General features: G+C 37.1%; 2 protein-coding genes and 1 pseudogene across 5 annotated transcripts in view; 1 reads left to right on the top strand and 2 right to left on the bottom strand.

Moving 5' to 3' along the window:
• CTBS (chitobiase) overlaps positions 1-18,038 on the top strand; it is a 42,960-nt gene that overhangs the window by 24,222 nt on the left and 700 nt on the right. Inside the window, exons 4-6 of the mRNA XM_045478075.1 lie at positions 13,821-13,989; positions 15,391-15,488; positions 15,773-15,934. Of these exons, the coding sequence (XP_045334031.1) occupies positions 13,821-13,989; positions 15,391-15,488; positions 15,773-15,934 (429 nt within the window). The remainder of the gene's footprint in view (positions 1-13,820; positions 13,990-15,390; positions 15,489-15,772; positions 15,935-18,038) is intronic.
• On the bottom strand, positions 204-1,278 carry LOC123598139 (annotated as a pseudogene).
• Positions 13,226-18,038, bottom strand: part of SPATA1 (spermatogenesis associated 1) — a 57,907-nt gene continuing 53,094 nt past the window's right edge. For all 4 annotated transcript variants that reach the window (XM_045478059.1, XM_045478058.1, XM_045478060.1 and 1 more), the window contains exons 14-15: positions 17,851-17,920; positions 13,226-13,969 (exon numbers count right to left, since the gene is read on the bottom strand). In XM_045478059.1, the coding sequence (XP_045334015.1) occupies positions 17,898-17,920 (23 nt within the window). In that variant the 3' untranslated portion in view covers positions 13,226-13,969; positions 17,851-17,897. The remainder of the gene's footprint in view (positions 13,970-17,850; positions 17,921-18,038) is intronic.

Raw genomic sequence — 18,038 nt, 5'->3', positions numbered from 1 at the left:
TGCAATGAATATGTAGATTTCTTTGGGTAGTATTGATATTTTAACAAAATTTGTTCTTCCAATCCATAAGCTTGGAATATTTTTCCTTTTTTTTTTGTGCCGCCTTCAATTTCTTTTATAAGCTTTCTGTAGTTTTCAGTGTATAGATTTTTCACCTCTTTTTTTTTAAACAAAGGGTAGTTTATTAAAAAAGAATCAAAACAAGTACCAGCGTATACATTGTACATATTTAAATGACGCACAAGAATGAAGTTTTTTTCTTATACATTAAGATCATACCACCTTGCTGTTTATCAAAAGATGTTCAAGGAGAAATCTGACTCCAAACTGCATACAGGACTGCCATCTCAAACAGACCGCATTTCAAACATGCAACACCACTGATAATAAAGTTTTGGAATGGGTGTTCATTCTATTATTCGACTACAAACAGGATAGAAAGCAAGATCACTTGAGAATTTAATCTAAAATAGAATGGCAGCTGTCATTTTCTGCACCAGCACTCCTCACTCCTCTGCTGCCATCTTTAGTCAAAAATACTCCTTGTCGATCTTGAAGAGTTTCCATCCCTCTTCGCTGGACAGATGAGAAGCACCTCTTTTTTTGTAGAAGTTGATCGATGGTTCATTCCGTTTAGCTACCAAGAAGTGCATGCTGCTGCAGCGTCATTTCATGGCAACCTGGCTTAGGTTCTTCAGAATTTCTGATCCTATGCCAAAGCCTCTATAATCACTCATTCCGAAGAAGTCCTCAAGATACAACAGTTTACCAATCCACGGGTCATAGGTAAAGTAGTACATGGCGAAACCAACAGCAGTGTCCTTCCGGAGACCAGTGCTCCTTGGGCACTTCTGCAACCAGGCAGTGGTAGAAAGGGTGCTCTCCGAAACCATCCTCTAGTAGATCTTTTTCAGTTAATATTACTTGCTCTTCCATATATTTGTATTTGGCCAGTTCCTTGATCAGCCGCAGGATGTGACTGCAGTCTGCGTCAGTGGCCAGGCGGATCACGAATTTAGCCATTTTTGTCTTTTGCTTTTCTTCCCTTTGCGGACCAGGCCCCTGTACTTGAACAGCAGGAGGAGGTGGTTCCGCATTCATCTCCCGGGAGCATCCTTTTCTCAGTCAGGCTGGCACCATGACCCGGCGAACCTTTGCAAGTGATGAAAAAGCTTCATCCGACCGCAACTAGCGCTGCAACTCACCTCTTCAGTTAGGTTTATTCCTACATATTTTATAGATTTTGTGCAATTGTAAATGGGATCGACTCCTTGATTTCTCTTTCTGTTGCTTCATTATTGGTGTATAGAAATCAACTAATTTCTGTGCATTGATTTTCTATCCTATGACTTGGCTGAATTCATGGATCAGTTCTAACAGCTTTTTGGTGGAGTCTTTTGGGTTTTCCACATACAGTATGTCAGACATGAAGAGTGAAAGTTTGAATTCCTCCTGGCCAATTTGGATGCCTTTTATTCATTTGTGTTGTCTGATTGCTGAGGCTGGGACTTCCAATACTATGTTGAATAACAGTGGTAAGAGTGGACATCCCTGTCGTGTTCTTGATTTAGGGGGAAGCTCTCAGTTTTTTTTTGTCCATTGAGGATGATATTAGTGGTGGGTCTTTCATATATGGCTTTTATGATCTTGAGGTATGATCCTTCTATTCCTACAGTCTTGAGGGTTTTTATCAAGAAAGGATGCTATGTTTTGTCAAATGCTTTCTCTGCATTTATCGAGAGGATCATGTGGTTCTTGTCCTTTCTTTTATTGATGTGATGTATCACATTGATTGTTTTGAGGATATTGAACCCGCTCTGCATTCCAGGTCTAAATCCCACTTGGTCATGGTGAATACTTCTTTTAATGTATTGTTGGATCCGTTTGGTTAGTATCTTGTTGAGGATTTTTGCATCCATGTTCATCAGGGAAATTGACCTGTAGTTTTCCTTTTTAGAGGGATCTTTGGTTTTGGAATCAAGGTAATGCTGGCTTCATTGAATGAGTTTGGAAGTTTTCCTTCCATTTCTAGTTTTTGGAATAGCTTCAAAAGTGTAGGTGTTAACTCTTCTTTAAATGTTGGTAGAATTTCCCTGGAAAGCTATCCAACCCTGGACTCTTGTTTTTTGGGAGATTTTTGATTACTAATTTGATTTCCTTACTGGTTATGGGTCTGTTCAAATTTTCTATTTCTTCCTGTTTTAGTTTTGGTAGTTTATATGTTTCTTGGAATTTGACCATTTCTTCTGGATTGCCTATTTTATTGGTGTATAATTGTTCATAATATTCTCTTATTAATTTCTGCAAATTAATTCTCTTATTTATTTCTGCAGCATTGGTTGTGATCTCTCTTTCATTCTTGATTTTATTTTTTTGGGGCTTTCCTTTTTCTTTTTGTTCAAACTGACTAAGGATTTATCAATTTTGTTAATTTTTTCAAAGAACCAGCTCCTGGTTTTATTGATCTGTTCTGTTTTTTTGATTTCGATAGCATTGATTTCTGCTCTAATCTTTATTTCCTGTCTTCTGCTGTTTTTTTTTTTTTTTAATTTTTAAATGTTTATTTTTGAGAGAGAGAGAGAGAGAGAGAGAGAGAGAGAGAGAGAGAGTGAGGGGAAGAGAAAGGGAAACACAGAATCTGAAGCAGGCTCCAGGCTCCCAGCTGCCAGCCCAGAGACTGATGCAGGGCTCAAACCCATGAAATGCGAGATCATGACCTGAGTGAAGTTGGGAGCTTAATTGACTGAGCCACTCAGGTGCCCCCTGGGTTTTATTTGCTGTTCTTTTTCCAGCTCTTTAAGGTGTAAAGTTAGGTTGTGTATATGAGACCTTTCTTCCTTTTTAAGGAAGGCTAGGATTGCTATGTACTTCCCTCTTATGGCTGCCTTTGCTGCATCCCAGAGGTTTTGGACTGTGGTGTTTTCATTGGCTTCCACGTACTTTTTAATTTCCTCTTTTTAACTTCTTGTTTAGCCCATTTATTCTTTAATAGGATGTTCTTTAGTCTCTAAGTATTTGTTATCTTTGCAAATTTTTTCTTGTGGTTGATTTCAAGTTTCATAGTGTTGTGGTCTGAAAATATGCACAGTATGATCTCGATCTTTTTGTACTTCTTGAGGGCTGATTTGTGTCCTGGTATGTGATCTATTCTGGAGAATGTTCCATGTGCACTCAAGTAGAATGTTTATTGTATTCCGTTGCTTTAGGATGAAATGTTTTGAATATACCTGGTAAGTCCATCCAGTCCAGTGTGTCATTCAAAGCCATTGTTTCCTTGATTATTTTCTGTTTATATGATCTGTCCATTGCTGTAAGTGGGGGTGTTGAAGTCCCCTACTATTATGGTATTATTATCAATGAGTTTCTGTATGTTTGTGATTAATTGATTTATATATTTGGGTTCTTCCACGTTTGGAGCATAAATGTTTACAATTGTTAGCTCTTGGTGGGAAGACCCCTTAATTATGATATAATGCCCTTCTTCATCTGTTACAGTCTTTATTTTAAAATCTAGATTGTCTGATATGAGTATGGCTACTCCAGCTTTGTTTTGGCGACCATTAGCATGTTAGATGGTTCTCTATCCCCTTATTTTCAATCTGAAGGTGTCTTTAGGTCTAAAATGGGTCTCTTGTAAACAGCATATAGATGGATCTTGTTTTCGTATCCATTCTGTTACCCTATTTCTTTTGATTGGAGCATTGAGTCCATTGACGTTTAGAGTACTGAAAGATATTAATTTATTGACATTATGTTGCCTATAGAGTTGGAGTTTCTGGTGGTGTTCTTGGTCCTTTTAGTCTTTGTTGCTTTTGGAATTTTTTTTTCCTTTTTTTTCCTCCCCTCAGAGTGTACCCTTTAAACTTTCTTGCAGGGTTGGTTTAGTTGTCACAAATTCCTTTAATTTTTGTTTGCCTGGGAAACTTTTTATCTCTCCTATTTTGAATGACAGTCTTGCTGGATAAAGAATTCTTGGCTGCATGTTTTTCCGATTCAGCACATTGAATACATTCTGCCACTCCTTTCTGGCCTGCCAAGTTTCTGTGGATAGGTCTGCTGCAAACCTGATCTGTCTTCCCTTGTAGGTTAAGGACTTTTTTTTCCTTGCTGCTTTCATGATTCTTTCCTTGCCTGAGTATTTTGTGAATTTGACTATCATATGCCTTGTTGATGGCCGGTTTTTGTTGAATCTGATGGGAGTTCTCTGTGCTTCCTGGATTTCGATGCCTGTGTCTTTCCCCAGGTTAGGAAAGTTTTCTGCTATGATTTGCTCACATAACCCTTCTACCCCTTTCTCTCTCTCTCAGAGAATCTGAGGATTCTCTCTGAATCTGGGACCCCTAAGATTCAGATGTTATTCCTATTTATTTATTTATTTATTTATTTATTTAAAACATTTATTTATTTTTGAGACAGAGAGCATGAACGGGGGGGGGGGGGTGCCCAGAGAGAGAGGGAGACACAGAATCTGAAACAGGCTCCAGGCTCTGAGCTGTCAGCACAGAGCCCGATGCAGGGCTTGAACTCATGGAGTGCAAGATCATGACCTGAGCCGAAGTCGGACGCTCAACCGACTGAGCCACCCAGGCGCCCCTATTCCTTTTTAATGAATCACTGAGTTCTCTAATTCTTATATCATGCTCTTTTGCCTCAGTTTCCCTCTTTTTTTCCTGCTTCATTATTCTCCGTAAGTTCGTCCTCTGTATTGCTGATTCGCTGATCTGCTTCATCCATCCTTGCTGCCATGGGAACCATTCAAGATTGCAGCTCAGTTATAGCATTTTTTATTTCATCCTGACTAGATTTTACTTCTTTTATCTCTGCAGAAAGGAATTCTATGCTTTTTACAACCCCAGTTAGTATTTTTCTTGTAGGGATTCTAAATTCTGGTTCAGACATCTTGCTTGTATCTGTGTTAAGTCCCTGGCTGTCATTTCTTCCTGTTCTTTCTTTTGGGGTGAATTCCTTTGTTTCATCATTTTGAAGGAAAAAAAGGATTAATAAAATAAAAAAATTAAAAAATAAAAATTAAAAACTTAAAAACAGCACACACAAAAAATCAAACGAAACAGCATATAGATGGATCTTGTTTTCGTTAGATATTAGGTATATTTAGGTCTGGTTGTTGAAAGAAATTTGACATAATAGATTAAAAAAAAGGGAAAGAAAAGAAAAAAAGGGGAAAAAAAGGAAAATGAAAATTAAAAAAAAGAATACAATAAAATAGAATAAAGTGAAATGATGAAAGTAAAATAGAATTTCAAAAATTTACAAAAAAGTAAAAAAAAAAAAGAAAAATCTTTTTTATAAAAACGGATAATAAAAATAATTTTTTCTTTCTGTATTCAAGAATAAGAAAAGAAAAAAAAAATGAATAGAGGGACCAGCGAACAGAATGAAATACGATTGAAATTACATCCATTTTCCCCTAGAAGTCAAACTATGAAGCACTTTATAATCTGTAAACTAAGCAGGTGGAGAGATTTGTGGTGTTCCTCTAGAGTGCGGTTGGCCCAGTTGGGCAGGGCTTGGTGTAATGGCTCTGTTCTCCACTAGATGGCACTGCTTAGTTTACTGGGGTGACACATGTAGGCATATATGCCCTTACGCAGGAGGGGTGAAAATGGTGTCACCCAGCTACCTAGTCTCTAGTATCAGAATTCTGTGCTCTCACTGACTGGCAATCATGCACCCTTCCTTTGTCTCTGGCTTCTGTCCACTCCCCACTTCTACAGAGTCCATGACAAAGCCGTCAACCACCAGGGGTACCTCCCTCCAGAGTTTTATCTCAGATGGGGCTGTTTCCAAACCCCTCACTTCTGAGGGACTACGGCTTTGACCCACTCAAACCCTCTGGGGGATGGTCTCGCTGAGCAATGGCCGGGTGCCAGCCCACCCCCTGGAATGTTCATGCACCTGTAACTGCTGCAGATGCCCAGAGACTGCAGCTGGGTGCCAGCCCACCCCAGAAAAAGTTTTCATGATCATGTAGCAGCAGCATTTCAGGGATTATGGTAAATCACAACACACACCTGGTGCCAGGCTTCACCCTTAATGTCCTTGTTCCAACACCAGCGAATGTGGCTGCTCTCCAGGGTCTGCTGGGACCTTTGCCTGTGGGGAGGCCACACAGCTTCTACCAACTGTCCTCCCAGCAGGGGAATCGCCTCTCTCCATGTTCCCTGAGGACCCCTCGGATCTTGCTCTCTGCTCCTGGGGATTTGCCCTTCCCACCAGAGCTCCGCCAGGTATTGAACTGCAGAGTTTCAGACTCTGTTCTCCCCTGTTTATAGAGACTTAATGGTATATAAGCCCTCTTTCTACTTTCTCCCCCCACCCTTTTTTTTTTTTTTTTTTGGCTTGCAGTCCCTTTTTTTTGTTCCGTCCACTCTTTCTCCTTCTCTCCATCTGCTTTTGGGGGTTGGGGGGGAGTGCTTTTCCTGTACTCTCCCCTGTCTCTGTCCTCTCTCCACAAGCAAAGACAGCTCCCTACCCTCTATGGCTTCTGTCTCCCCCCAGTTCATCTCTCCACGCCATGTAACTGCCAAGTTCTGTGGTTCAAGTTGTGCAGATTGTTGTGTTAATCCTCAAATCAATTTTCCAGGTGTGCAAGATAGTTTGGTGTTGATCTAGCTGCATTTCAGAAATAAGAGAGGCAAAAAAAAAAAAAGTTCCATGCTGCTACAGCATCATGGCCCCCTCTTCCACGTTTAGCATAATTCTCAAGGGCCCTAGAATTTTCATAATGGTGAATGAGAATTGGCTTCAGCTTAATGTCACCAGCTATTTTAGTCCTTAACAAGAGACTTTCTGTCCTATGAAGCTTTGAAGTCAGAGATTGACTGACTTCTTTCTAGCTATGGAATTCCTTAGATAACACCTTCTTCCAATCTTAGATAACAGCCTTCTTCCAATAAAGGCTGTTTTGTCAATCTTGAAAATCTATTGTCTAGTGTAGCCACCTTCATTAATTATTTTAGCTAGATCTTCTGGATAACTTGCTGCAGCTTCTACATCAGCACTTCTTGCTTCACCTTGCACTTTTATGTTATGGAGAAAGGTTTTTTTTTCCCTTAAAACTCATGAACCAACTGCTGCTGCTTCAAACTTCTCTTTTGCAGCTTCCTCACCTCTCCCAGCTTTCAAAGAATTGAAGAGTTAAGGACTTTCTCCCTGGATTAGACTATGGCTTAAGGGAATTTTGGCTGGTTTGATCTTCCATCTAGACCATTAATACTTTCTCCATATCAGCAATATGGCTTTTACTTTCTTATAATTTTTACTTTCTTACAATTTTTACTTTCTTATAATTCATGTGCTTACTGGAGTAGCACTTTTAATTTCTTTCAAGAACTTTTTGCTTTCACAACTTGGCTGTTTGGCACAAAAAGTTTAGCTTTTGGCCTGTCTCAGCTTTGACATGCCTTCCTCACTAAGCTTAATCATTTCTACCTTTTGATTCAAAGTGAGAGATATGTGACTCTTCCTTTCACTTGAACACTTAGAGGCCACTGTAGAGTTATTAATTGGCCTAATTTAAATGTTGTTGTGTCTCAGGGAATAGGGATGCCCAAGCAGAGGGACAGAGACATGGCAAAAACCACTGGGTTCAGTCAGAACACACACAATATTATGGGTTGTTTGCCATTTTATATGGGCATGGTTTGTGGCACCCTGAAACTATTGCAATAGTAACATTAAAAATAACTATTCAAAATCAGAAAAATAATAAAAAAGTTGATTTCTTTGACCCATTTGTTGTTTAGTAGCATGTTGTTTAGCTTCCATGTGTTTGTTTTTTTTCATTTTTTTTTGGTAATTGATTTTTAGTTTCATTCCTTTGTGGTTGGAAAATATGTTTGATATTTCAGTTTTCTTGAATTTATTGACACTTTTTTTTGTGGCCTAACACATCCTCTATCTTGGAGAATGTTCTATTTGCATTTGAAAAGACTGTGTACTCTGTGTATACACACGTCTATATACACATACCCACACAGATATATATATATGTTAAGTCCATCTAGTCTGATGTGTCATTGAAAACCACTGTTTCCCTGTTGATTTTATGTCTGAATATCAATCCATTGATGTACGTTGGGTTTAAAGTCCCCTGCCACTATTATATTACTGTCCATTTTTTCCTTTAGGTCTGTTAAGTTTTGCTTTATGTAGTTAGGTGCTTCAGTGTTGGGTGCATATTTACAACTGTTATAGCCTCTCATTGGACTGATGCTTTCATCATTATGTATGCTCATTTTTGTTTCTTGTTATAGTCTTATTTTAAAGTCTATTATGTCTGAGATAAGTATTGCCCCACCTTTTTCTTTCCTTCCATTTGCATGGGGTATTTTTCCATCCTGTTACTTTCAGTCCATATGTGGTTTTAGGTCTGAAATGAGTCTCTTGTAGGAACACATCAATGAGTCTTTTTTTTTTTTTTTTTTAACCATTCTGTCACTCTGTCTTTCGATTGGAATATTTAGACTATTCACATTTATAGTAATTATTGATAGGTATGTACTTACTGCTATTTTGTTGTTTTCTGATTGTTTTGTAGTTTTTGTCTTCTTGCTCTTTTTGTGATGGGTGACTTTTTAGCGTTATGTTTTGACTTCTTTCTCTTCATTTTTTTGTGTATCCATCATAGATTTTTGGTTTGTGGTTACCAAGAGGTTCATATATCTTAAGTATATGGCAGTCTATAATAAGTTGGTCAGTTATGTTCAAACACATTTTGTACGTAGTTCATTTTTCTCCCCCTCATTTTATGTATGTTGTCACATTTTATATCTTTTTACTGTGAGCCCCATCACTACATTTTTAGATATAATTGATTTTACTACTTTTGTCTATTAACCTTCATACTAGCTACATAAGTGATTGTTCTACCTTTATTGTATTTCCTTTTACTGGTGAAATTTTTCATAATTTTCTTCTAATTATGGCCTTTTTCTTTACATGTAAAGAAGTCCCTTGAACATTTCTCGTAACTGTGGTGATAAATTTCTTTAACTTTTGTTTGGGAAACTCTCTCTCCCCTTCAATTTTGAATGATAACCTTGCCAGTTAGAGTATTCTTGGAAGTTTTTCCCTTTCTGTGCTTTGACTAGATCATGCCAGTTCTCTCTGGCTTATAAAGTTTCTGTTGAAAACTCATCAAATAGCTTTAACCCTTGTATGTAACTAACTCCTTGTGTTGCTTTTAAAATTATGTCTTTAATCTTTAACACTGATTATTGTCTTGTTGTGTACCTCCCTGAGTTCATCTTATTTGGAACTCTCTGATTCTTGAACTTAGATGTCTGTTTCCTTCCCCAGGTTAGGGACATTTTTGGCTATTATTTCTTCAAATAAATTTTCTGTCCTCCTCTCCCTCCTCCTCTCCTGTTTCTCCTCCTGGAACCCCTAGAATGTGAATGCTTATTCACTTGATGTCCAAGATATTCCTTACCATATCCCCATTTAAATTTTGTTTTTCTTTTTGCTATTCAGGTTGAGTGCTTTCCATTATCCTGTCTTCTAGATTGTTGGTCCATTCTTATGCATCCTCTAATCCACTCTTGATTCCCTCTTGTGTATCTTTCATCTCCGTTACCATATTCAACTCTGATTTTTTTTTTTTTTAAAGTTTCTGTCTCCTCTTAATGTTTTGAGTCTATCCATTCTTCTCTGGTGAGCATCTTTATGACTATTACTTTAGAGTCTTTATTGGGTAGATAGCTTATATTCATTTCATTTAGTTCCTTTTCTGAATTCTTTTGTTTGAAGCATATTCTTCTTTGTCATTTTGCTTGACTTTCTGTGTTTGTTTCTATGAATTAGGTAGAACAGCTATTTCTAAACTTGAAGGAATGGTCCTGTGTGTGTAATCATCCCCTGTGTAGACTGTGTGCACCTGGTAATTTTGGCCAGCTGGCTGGAGTGGTGGCTAGCATGAGTTCCCCTGCAGGGTGGGGCAACCCTGGTGAGATGGTCAGAGTTGAAGTGGGCATAGGCTGGGACAGTCTCAGGGTTCTTTGTGCAGAGGGTGCCTTGGCAGGACAGGTGAAGCTTAAGTGGGTAGACTTCTCAGGACATTTGTGCATGGGTACTCTGGCAGGGTGGCTGGAGTTGAGGCAGGCACAGGCCAGGGTGTCTCAGGGTGCTTTTCTGGGTGGAGAATGCCCTGGCAAATTGCCTGGAGCCAAAGCAGTGCAGGTCTGGAAATTTTTAGGGTGTTATGCACCTCTGTCACTTTGGTGAGACAGCTGTAACTATGGTAAATGCTGACCAGGGTTGTCTTATGTGCACCGTATTCGATCTGCCCTGTGGGATGGGTAGGGCTGGTGTGGACTAGGAGCCCAGGGCTTACTGAAGTGGTAAGCTGCCTTGGGTACCCACCCAGGCCCTGCTCCTGTTCATGATGTCAAGGTAGTGAGGGAATGTAAACCCTGGTGCTTGCCAACCCTTCTGACCCAAAGATTTCTAGCAGCTCCCCCACTTTTTGACAGAGTTCTAGGGCTAGATTTTGTATATTCTAATTGATTGAATATTTATTTATTTTTGAGAGAGCACAAGTGGGGCAGGGGCTAAGAGAGAGAAAGAGAGGAAGACACAGAATCTGAAGCAGGCTCCAGGCTCTGAGCTGTCAGCACAGAGCCTGACACGGGGCTCGAACCCATGAACAGTAAGATCATGACCCGAGCCAAAGTCAGAGGCTTAACCAACTGTGCCACCCAGGAGCCCCTCTAATTGATCTTTTAGTAAAAAGTTGCTTTTTTTCCCCCTGTACCCCAAGGCAGACAAATCTTCTCATGGTCTCCCAGTATATATCCCTCCCCACTGCAAGTAGCAGCATCAGGGGGGTGGGGACTTCCTTTGTACCCGTGTCTACATCTCTCTTGCTGTCTTCTAGGTGGTGTGTTTCTCTTCTGTTGTGCAAAAGCTGTTCAGTCAGTCGTCAGTTCTTTCAGAGGAACTGCTCTATAAGTAGGTGTAGATTTAGTATGTCTGTGGAGCAGGTGGTTTCTGGGTTTTCCTACATCACCATCTTGGACCTTCCCTCCTCAGACGAATACAGTTTAGATCAAGAATAGCAAATACCTGGTACACAGGCCAACATACTCCTCTCCTCACAAATTTTGTTCTCAGAAAACGTTTCCTTCATTTTCTAGATTGCTGTTACTAAGAGATTAGAGTTAGTGTAAGGGAAACAACCTCTTTGCTAGCCCAGATTATGCTACAGTGAAAGGGCAGGGAGGAAGAAATTGAGCAGACTTTGCAATAGGAGTATCTATTTCCAATTTTGAGGGGCAAGTAGAACAATTTGGCCTATTATGTCAAATTCATGTATCAAAATTAGTGGAAGGTACAGTTGCTAAGGCATGCCAGATTGTGGAAGGGCTAGAATGTCAGACTGAAGCATATGCATTTTATTCTGTATGTGGTGTGTTACATGGTAGAAAGTGGGGAAGGTTATTCCATAGTAGTATGTATAATAGTCTAGAGGAGAAATGGAAACCAGTAAATACTAATCCAAGTCTAATAACTTGAGATTTATAGTTTGGATTAGGATGATGGCATAACCCTAGCACTCAGGAAGTGTTCAATAAATATTGAATTAATTAATGGAAAGAAAGAAGCAGAACCAGTTATGAGAAGCCACCCAAAGGAAAATGGGAGATTAGTTATGGGGTGTGAGAGAAGTCAGATAATAGCTCTAAAGTTCTTAAACTGGCCACCAAAAAAAAAAAAAAAAAAAAAAAGACAAATAGAGTCTGGAAGGAGAAATGAGGTTTGGGGAAATGATGATTAAGATTACAGAATTATGCTCTTTTATTAATGTGATGTATCACATTGATTTGAGAATGGATAAAGAAATTGTGGTTTATATACGCAATGGAATACTATGTGGTAATGAGAAAGAATGAAATATGGCCTTTTGTAGCAACGTGGATGGAACTGGAGAGTGTTATGCTAAGTGAAATAAGTCATACGGAGAAAGACAGATACCATATGTTTTCACTCTTATGTGGATCCTGAGAAACTTAACAGAAGACCATGGAGGAGGGGAAGGGAAAAAAAAATGTTAGGGAGGGAGCCAAAACATAAGAGACTCTTAAAAACTGAGAACAAACTGAAGGTTAAGGGGGGGGAGGGAGGGAGGGGGAGGATGAGTGATGGGTATTGAGGAGGGCACCTGTTGGGATGAGCACTGGGTGTTGTATGGAAACCAATTTGACAATAAATTTTATATTTAAAAAAAATTCATTTTGCCTATATATATATAAAAAAAAAGATTACAGAATTACGGTCCTAGAATTAAAGAGTAGAAATATGCCAGAAGAGTTCTTTCCACACTGATTTTTTTACAGGTAGGAAAACCAATTCAGATGTTTTTAGAGACACAGATCTAGTTATAACAGAGCCAAAACTAGAACCAAAATCATTTTGATTTGTCTAATATACGAATGCTGCTTTATCAAAAATAGGAGATTAACCATGACAGGAAATCCAGGTAAAAATAGTCTTTCTTTTTTCTGAGGGGGAGAGAGGGTGCAAGTGAATGAGGGCAAAGAGAGAGAGAATCCCATGAGGGGCAGAGAAACAGAAAGGGAGAGACAGAGAAGTGAGGCTTACATGAAGCAGGGCTCAAGCTCACGGGATGTGGGGTTCGAACTAACTGTGAGGTCATGACCTGAGCCGAAATCAAGAATCAGATGCGTAACCGACTAAGCCACCCAGGTGCCCCAGGTAAAAGTACTAATGCTCAGGAGAGGTAAGGACTTCTACAGTGGATTTGAAATTTTCCTTTTTAGAGGTGATCATTGGTTTCTCTGTTACTACAGTATAGCTCCATTTTATAATAGGAAGCAGTGATAAAATGGGATTGGATGTGTAAAAAATTCACTTTATAACCTATTTTGCTGTAGTGCTATTGAGGAAAGCTTGTACTTATAAAGCTGAGATTCTGTTAGTGTTAGAGAATTACAACTCTTTTTAGGACTTTGTCAAAATTCTATGACAACAAATTGGCCAAAGTGTAAAAATTTTAATTGCATTATCTTAATTTTTGTAATAATTAATGTGTTTAATGAGTATCTAAAGGAAAAAGAAACCTTTAATGATGCTTTAGAACATTTGCCCATATATAAAATAATGCAAATTAATATCTGGTTAAGGCAGTAAATATTTTAAAGAGACTCATCTTTGTTGAAGACTGGCTTACAAAAATGAAAGGTAATTCATCATTCAGGTTTTATTTGAATATTCCCATAAAATAACATTTAAGTGATTTGTTCAACATTTTGAGTTGATTATCCCTATAGCCATAAACCACTTTCTTTAACTGTAATGTTGGATTAAACCTATCATGTAACATAATTGAATATTAGACTCCCAACCCAGGACAGTCAACTTGTACCAAGAGATGACCTATCTAGCCCACACAATATTTTTAAAAACTTCTGTACTTGAATTATTTTAGTTGTGCTTACTCTTTAGTTGCTTAGTGACCCATCTACACCCTATTGTCATTACGTCTATTTCTTTCAATCAGTTGAGGTACCAGTCTAGCCTCTAAAGACATTTAAAATTCCTCTTGTACACAGTGCCCTGCTCCTGGTCATTGTATCTGTCCAAATATATGTCTGGGTTAACCCATCTGGGTAAAAACATCTTAGAACTGTTCTACTTCTATAAGCATACAGAACCCTATGTTCATATATGTAAATAGATCTTTTTTTCTTGGGTAGTATGAAGCAAATATATATAATAAAAAACTGACATAATAAGCATATTTGATCATGTTACATAAAATGGTACGTGTTTTTCCACAGGTAACCTTTGATGTAACTTGGTCTCCAAAGTGCAAAGACAGGTGCTATAATTACACTGGAATTGCAGATGCTTGTGACTTTCTCTTTGTGATGTCTTATGATGAACAAAGTCTGGCCTTGTCAGAATGTATTGCAGCAGCCAATGCTCCCTATAAGGAGACATTAACTGGTAAGAGTCCACAAAATGATCACTTTAGCATTAAGGTTATTTTAGTATTTCTAAATCATTTGTATACCTTTTCCATTTGTAAAGCTTTCTTGAAACATGAATATCACTTAATTTGGAGAGCTTTCAAGTTTACATAAAGTTTTCACTTAATTCTTCTAAAAATTTTGTGGGATAGATATATTATTAATCCTCTATTATAGACGGGATGATGAGTGTTAAGTTCTCTTTGTATTGCTACTAAGTATTATTTAGTTGGGGCTCAAGCAGGTGTTCTAACTTCAAGTCAAAACTTTTCTCCCAAAGTTACATAAAGGAGATATTTGCTTATCTAGAATTTGACATATTTTTGTTGAAATAACCAATGTTAGCTAATAGCAAAGATAGTTATAATGTGAGTAGCTACTGTGCATGATTGATAGAGGACTGTCTTATTTGGCATTATTAGCACCCATGCTATATCACTATTAGAATTAAGAGTACTTCTGATCTATCATTCATATCACATCAGCCAATTCAATAAAAGATTTCTTGCTATCTTTTGGACTCAAGTGAAATTTTCTGAGATAATTGGCCCTGCTTTATTGATTAATAAAAAATATTTTTCAATTTAGAGAGTAAAATCTTAGAACCTAGCCTCATCATGTCCAAATTAATAATCTGATCATATGCATATGCCACTTATAATTTGGAAAATATTTGTTATAACTACAAAGTAATTCATTTTTCCAAACTGTGTTTCATAAAGGAGATAATTGTGTCTTAACAATATTAGGCTCATTATCAAATATGTTTGTGAAATAAGGCATACTCTACCTCTCTCTTGGATATTTAACTACACAATAAAGGCTCTTAAAAACAGCAAATTTACTTACTTCAACTTTCTGATAATCTTGGAACATCTTTGGGTGGGAAAACATTTTGCAGCATTGGGCACAGCAGGGACTGACCAGGAATCTGTTCATATTTCTTTGTTTCCTAACTATAGATTGAATACAGAGTAATTGGGGGACATTTCTTGTCCCTAGCTGTAATTCATAGTTATAGAAAGCACAATTGTTCCATGTTATAGAAATATGCTATATGAAATTCTGAGGCCATCCCTGCCAGAGAGTTATATCATGTCTTAGCAGTTAATACACAATTAACATGCTTTCCTGAAATGTGTCATTCTTCCTAGAAATAAATTTTATGAGTTTTTTGCTTCAATTTGATCTTGTTTTAAATGTGTTCTAATATTCAAAACAAATCACTTATGTCATATTAGAGAAACACTCTGTTGGTATTTTGCATAAATGTACTTGTTTTTTCAAACTTAGCTTCCGAATGGTTGAATAGCTTGTATAAATCCATTAGTAGAATATAAAGTGAAAAAATATGCCTTTTCCGTTCCAACTTGATTAGGGTATGATGACTACATCAAGATCGGCATTAACCCTGAGAAACTTGTAATGGGTATCCCCTGGTATGGTTATGACTATACCTGTCTAAAGCTATTGGAGGTAAGAACAGATTATTTCCTATATGATTTTTTTCTCTATTATATTTTTGGAGCCTGTTTTGTTTTGTATGTGAACATAGTTTGAGACTAAAAAGGTAGTGTTTAATTATTTAATCCCATGGAAGTTTCTGAATGTTATATATTTTCTTTTTACTTTTATTAGGTATAGTCAGGTTATTTATAGTACATATTTTATTTCTAATAGTTTTTTATTACATTTTCTGATTGGGTTTCTAAGACTTGCTTAACTGATAAATGTATAACATGAACATTTTATATTTCTAGGATCGTGTTTGTACCATTCCAAAAGTCCCTTCCTGGAGGGCCTCTTGTGGTATTGCTTCAGGACAGCAGGTGCCCTATAAAATAATTATGAAGCACGTAAATAGTTCTATTTCTGGAAGCCACTGGGATAAAAATCAGCAGGCCTCTTACTATAACTATAAAGTAAGACTTTTCACAAGTTATGAACATTGTATTTTCATAACTGCATGTTTTCATAATTACATATTTGATATTAAGAATTTCTATCAGTTTTCTTTTAGGGTACAACATAGAGTTTAGATGAGTAAACTTGTAATCAGGTACTTTCCAGCTGAGCAGTTCAACTTATGCTAATAATATAACTTCTTTGCATGGGCCACTTGTCATGTTAGATAAGGTTATAAAAACATGCATATCACAAACAGGATCTCCTGTAATAATTGACAGCTATGTATAACTGTGGCTTTGGGCCAAAATAGGTTACCACTCAGTAAGCCTTCATTTCAAGGTAGCCTAAAGGTTCTGATGAGGCTGTTTTTTATAGGGAGGCATGAGGCTGAGAATAAAGAATGCATCATCATGGAATCAGTGGAAAATGGTATAAACTATGTGACATTAGACAAATTATATTACAAACAGAAACTTGAAGAAGTAGAGGAAATGACCAGAGCAATTCTTTCAGGTAGTGTTTGATAAATAGTAATTGCCATACAAAGAGGCAAAAGTAATATTTTTCATAATTTACCTTTAATATAATACAAACTTTTCCACACACCTCAATTACAAGCCATCTTTGAATTTACTTTGGATTCTGTAACTGTAAAAGGAGCTCTAAAATATGATGTAAGTTGATTCCAGTAGGAATTTATATTCCTTAATAATGGCCTGGTCCCAATTTATGAAAAATATTTAATAAATTTTGCTATACAGGCATGTACATATGTATCAATTATATAGAAAGCTTTGGTGTAGAGATTTCTATACCTTTATATACCCCTTAAACTAGGGTATATTATAATCTTGTCTTTGCCAAACAGTAATATTTTACACTCTGGGGTACTATTTTTTGTAGTCCCTGACTTATTTTTTTCCTTAATGAATACGACAAATTCTTTAAGGTTTTACAATTCAGGAAGCCTTTTGATAAACCTTTTGAAAGCCATTTATTTAATGGCACTTTAGACAACAGTTTAGCTATAAAACTGTTTTGTTCCTCTTTTTCATTCATTGTAAAATTCCATAGCAACCAAAATCAAGTTTCTTGTTGTGATTGAAGAGAATCGTTTTTGCTTTCTTATGCTGTTTGAGCCATAGCAGCCTCATCATGCACTCGATATTCCCAAAAGCATATGTATGCCTTAATCATGAATAGATCAATTTTACATATGCTCAGTTTTTCATCCTTTCATCCTTCACTACTTTGAGGCATTTGAAATTTCTTAACAGTATCAAAAGGGCTCAAAGTACTCACTAAATAATGGCAAAGAGATATGTGTCTTTGGATTCATCCCTGAACCTGCAAAAATAAATATTTCTATATTTACATAGAGGTTGCCTTTTAATAGTGAATCACAATTTAAAATTTTAAATAGAATATAAAATATGCTTGTAGTAAATGAGCCTACTATACTTAAATATGCCAGTTTATTCATTTACCAAGTGACTAATGTCCTGCAAAGTAGTCCTAATTCCAGTGGTGCTACCATAAATAAAATTATTACTGGCATCCATTGAGAATTACCTTTAAAAGTTTCCAGATGTATATAAAAATCAGTATAATTATTTAAAATCACAGTTGATTCTATTTTTTATTTCCTATCTTTTCCCCCTTTCCTTTACCCTTTGCCTAGTTTTTCTGTTCCTTTTCTCTTTCTTTTATCCAATAGCTTATCTACCTTCTAGGAGAGACTGTGTTAGTACTAGAGGCAGTTGATGCTGAGGAGGACTTTAAAGGGTGGAAGGTGAGCATAAGACCATTTTCAGATTTTCTCATCTACAAAAATGTGTGTGCATAAGTTACCCATGGAATCCACACCTGACAGGCTCTTAAAATCAATTCTGTAAGACCTGGAAAAGGAGATATTTTCCTCACCCATTACCTTTTGATATGACTGATTCATCACAGATGAAGTCATCTGCTGAGTTCTTAATTAGGCACATTTCCAGGAACTGTAGAAGAAAAAAAAAATACATAAACTGACTTAGAGGACCAGAGCAGTGATCCTCCTTAACTGTGTCTGCATATCAGAATTATCTAATGGAATGGCAAAACACAAAACAAATGTAT

This window comes from Leopardus geoffroyi, chromosome C1, assembly GCF_018350155.1.
Source record: "Leopardus geoffroyi isolate Oge1 chromosome C1, O.geoffroyi_Oge1_pat1.0, whole genome shotgun sequence".
Classification (NCBI taxonomy): Eukaryota; Metazoa; Chordata; class Mammalia; order Carnivora; family Felidae; genus Leopardus; species Leopardus geoffroyi.
The sequence above is the reverse complement of the archived record's forward strand: the minus strand, read 5'-3'. Positions and strand labels throughout refer to the sequence as shown.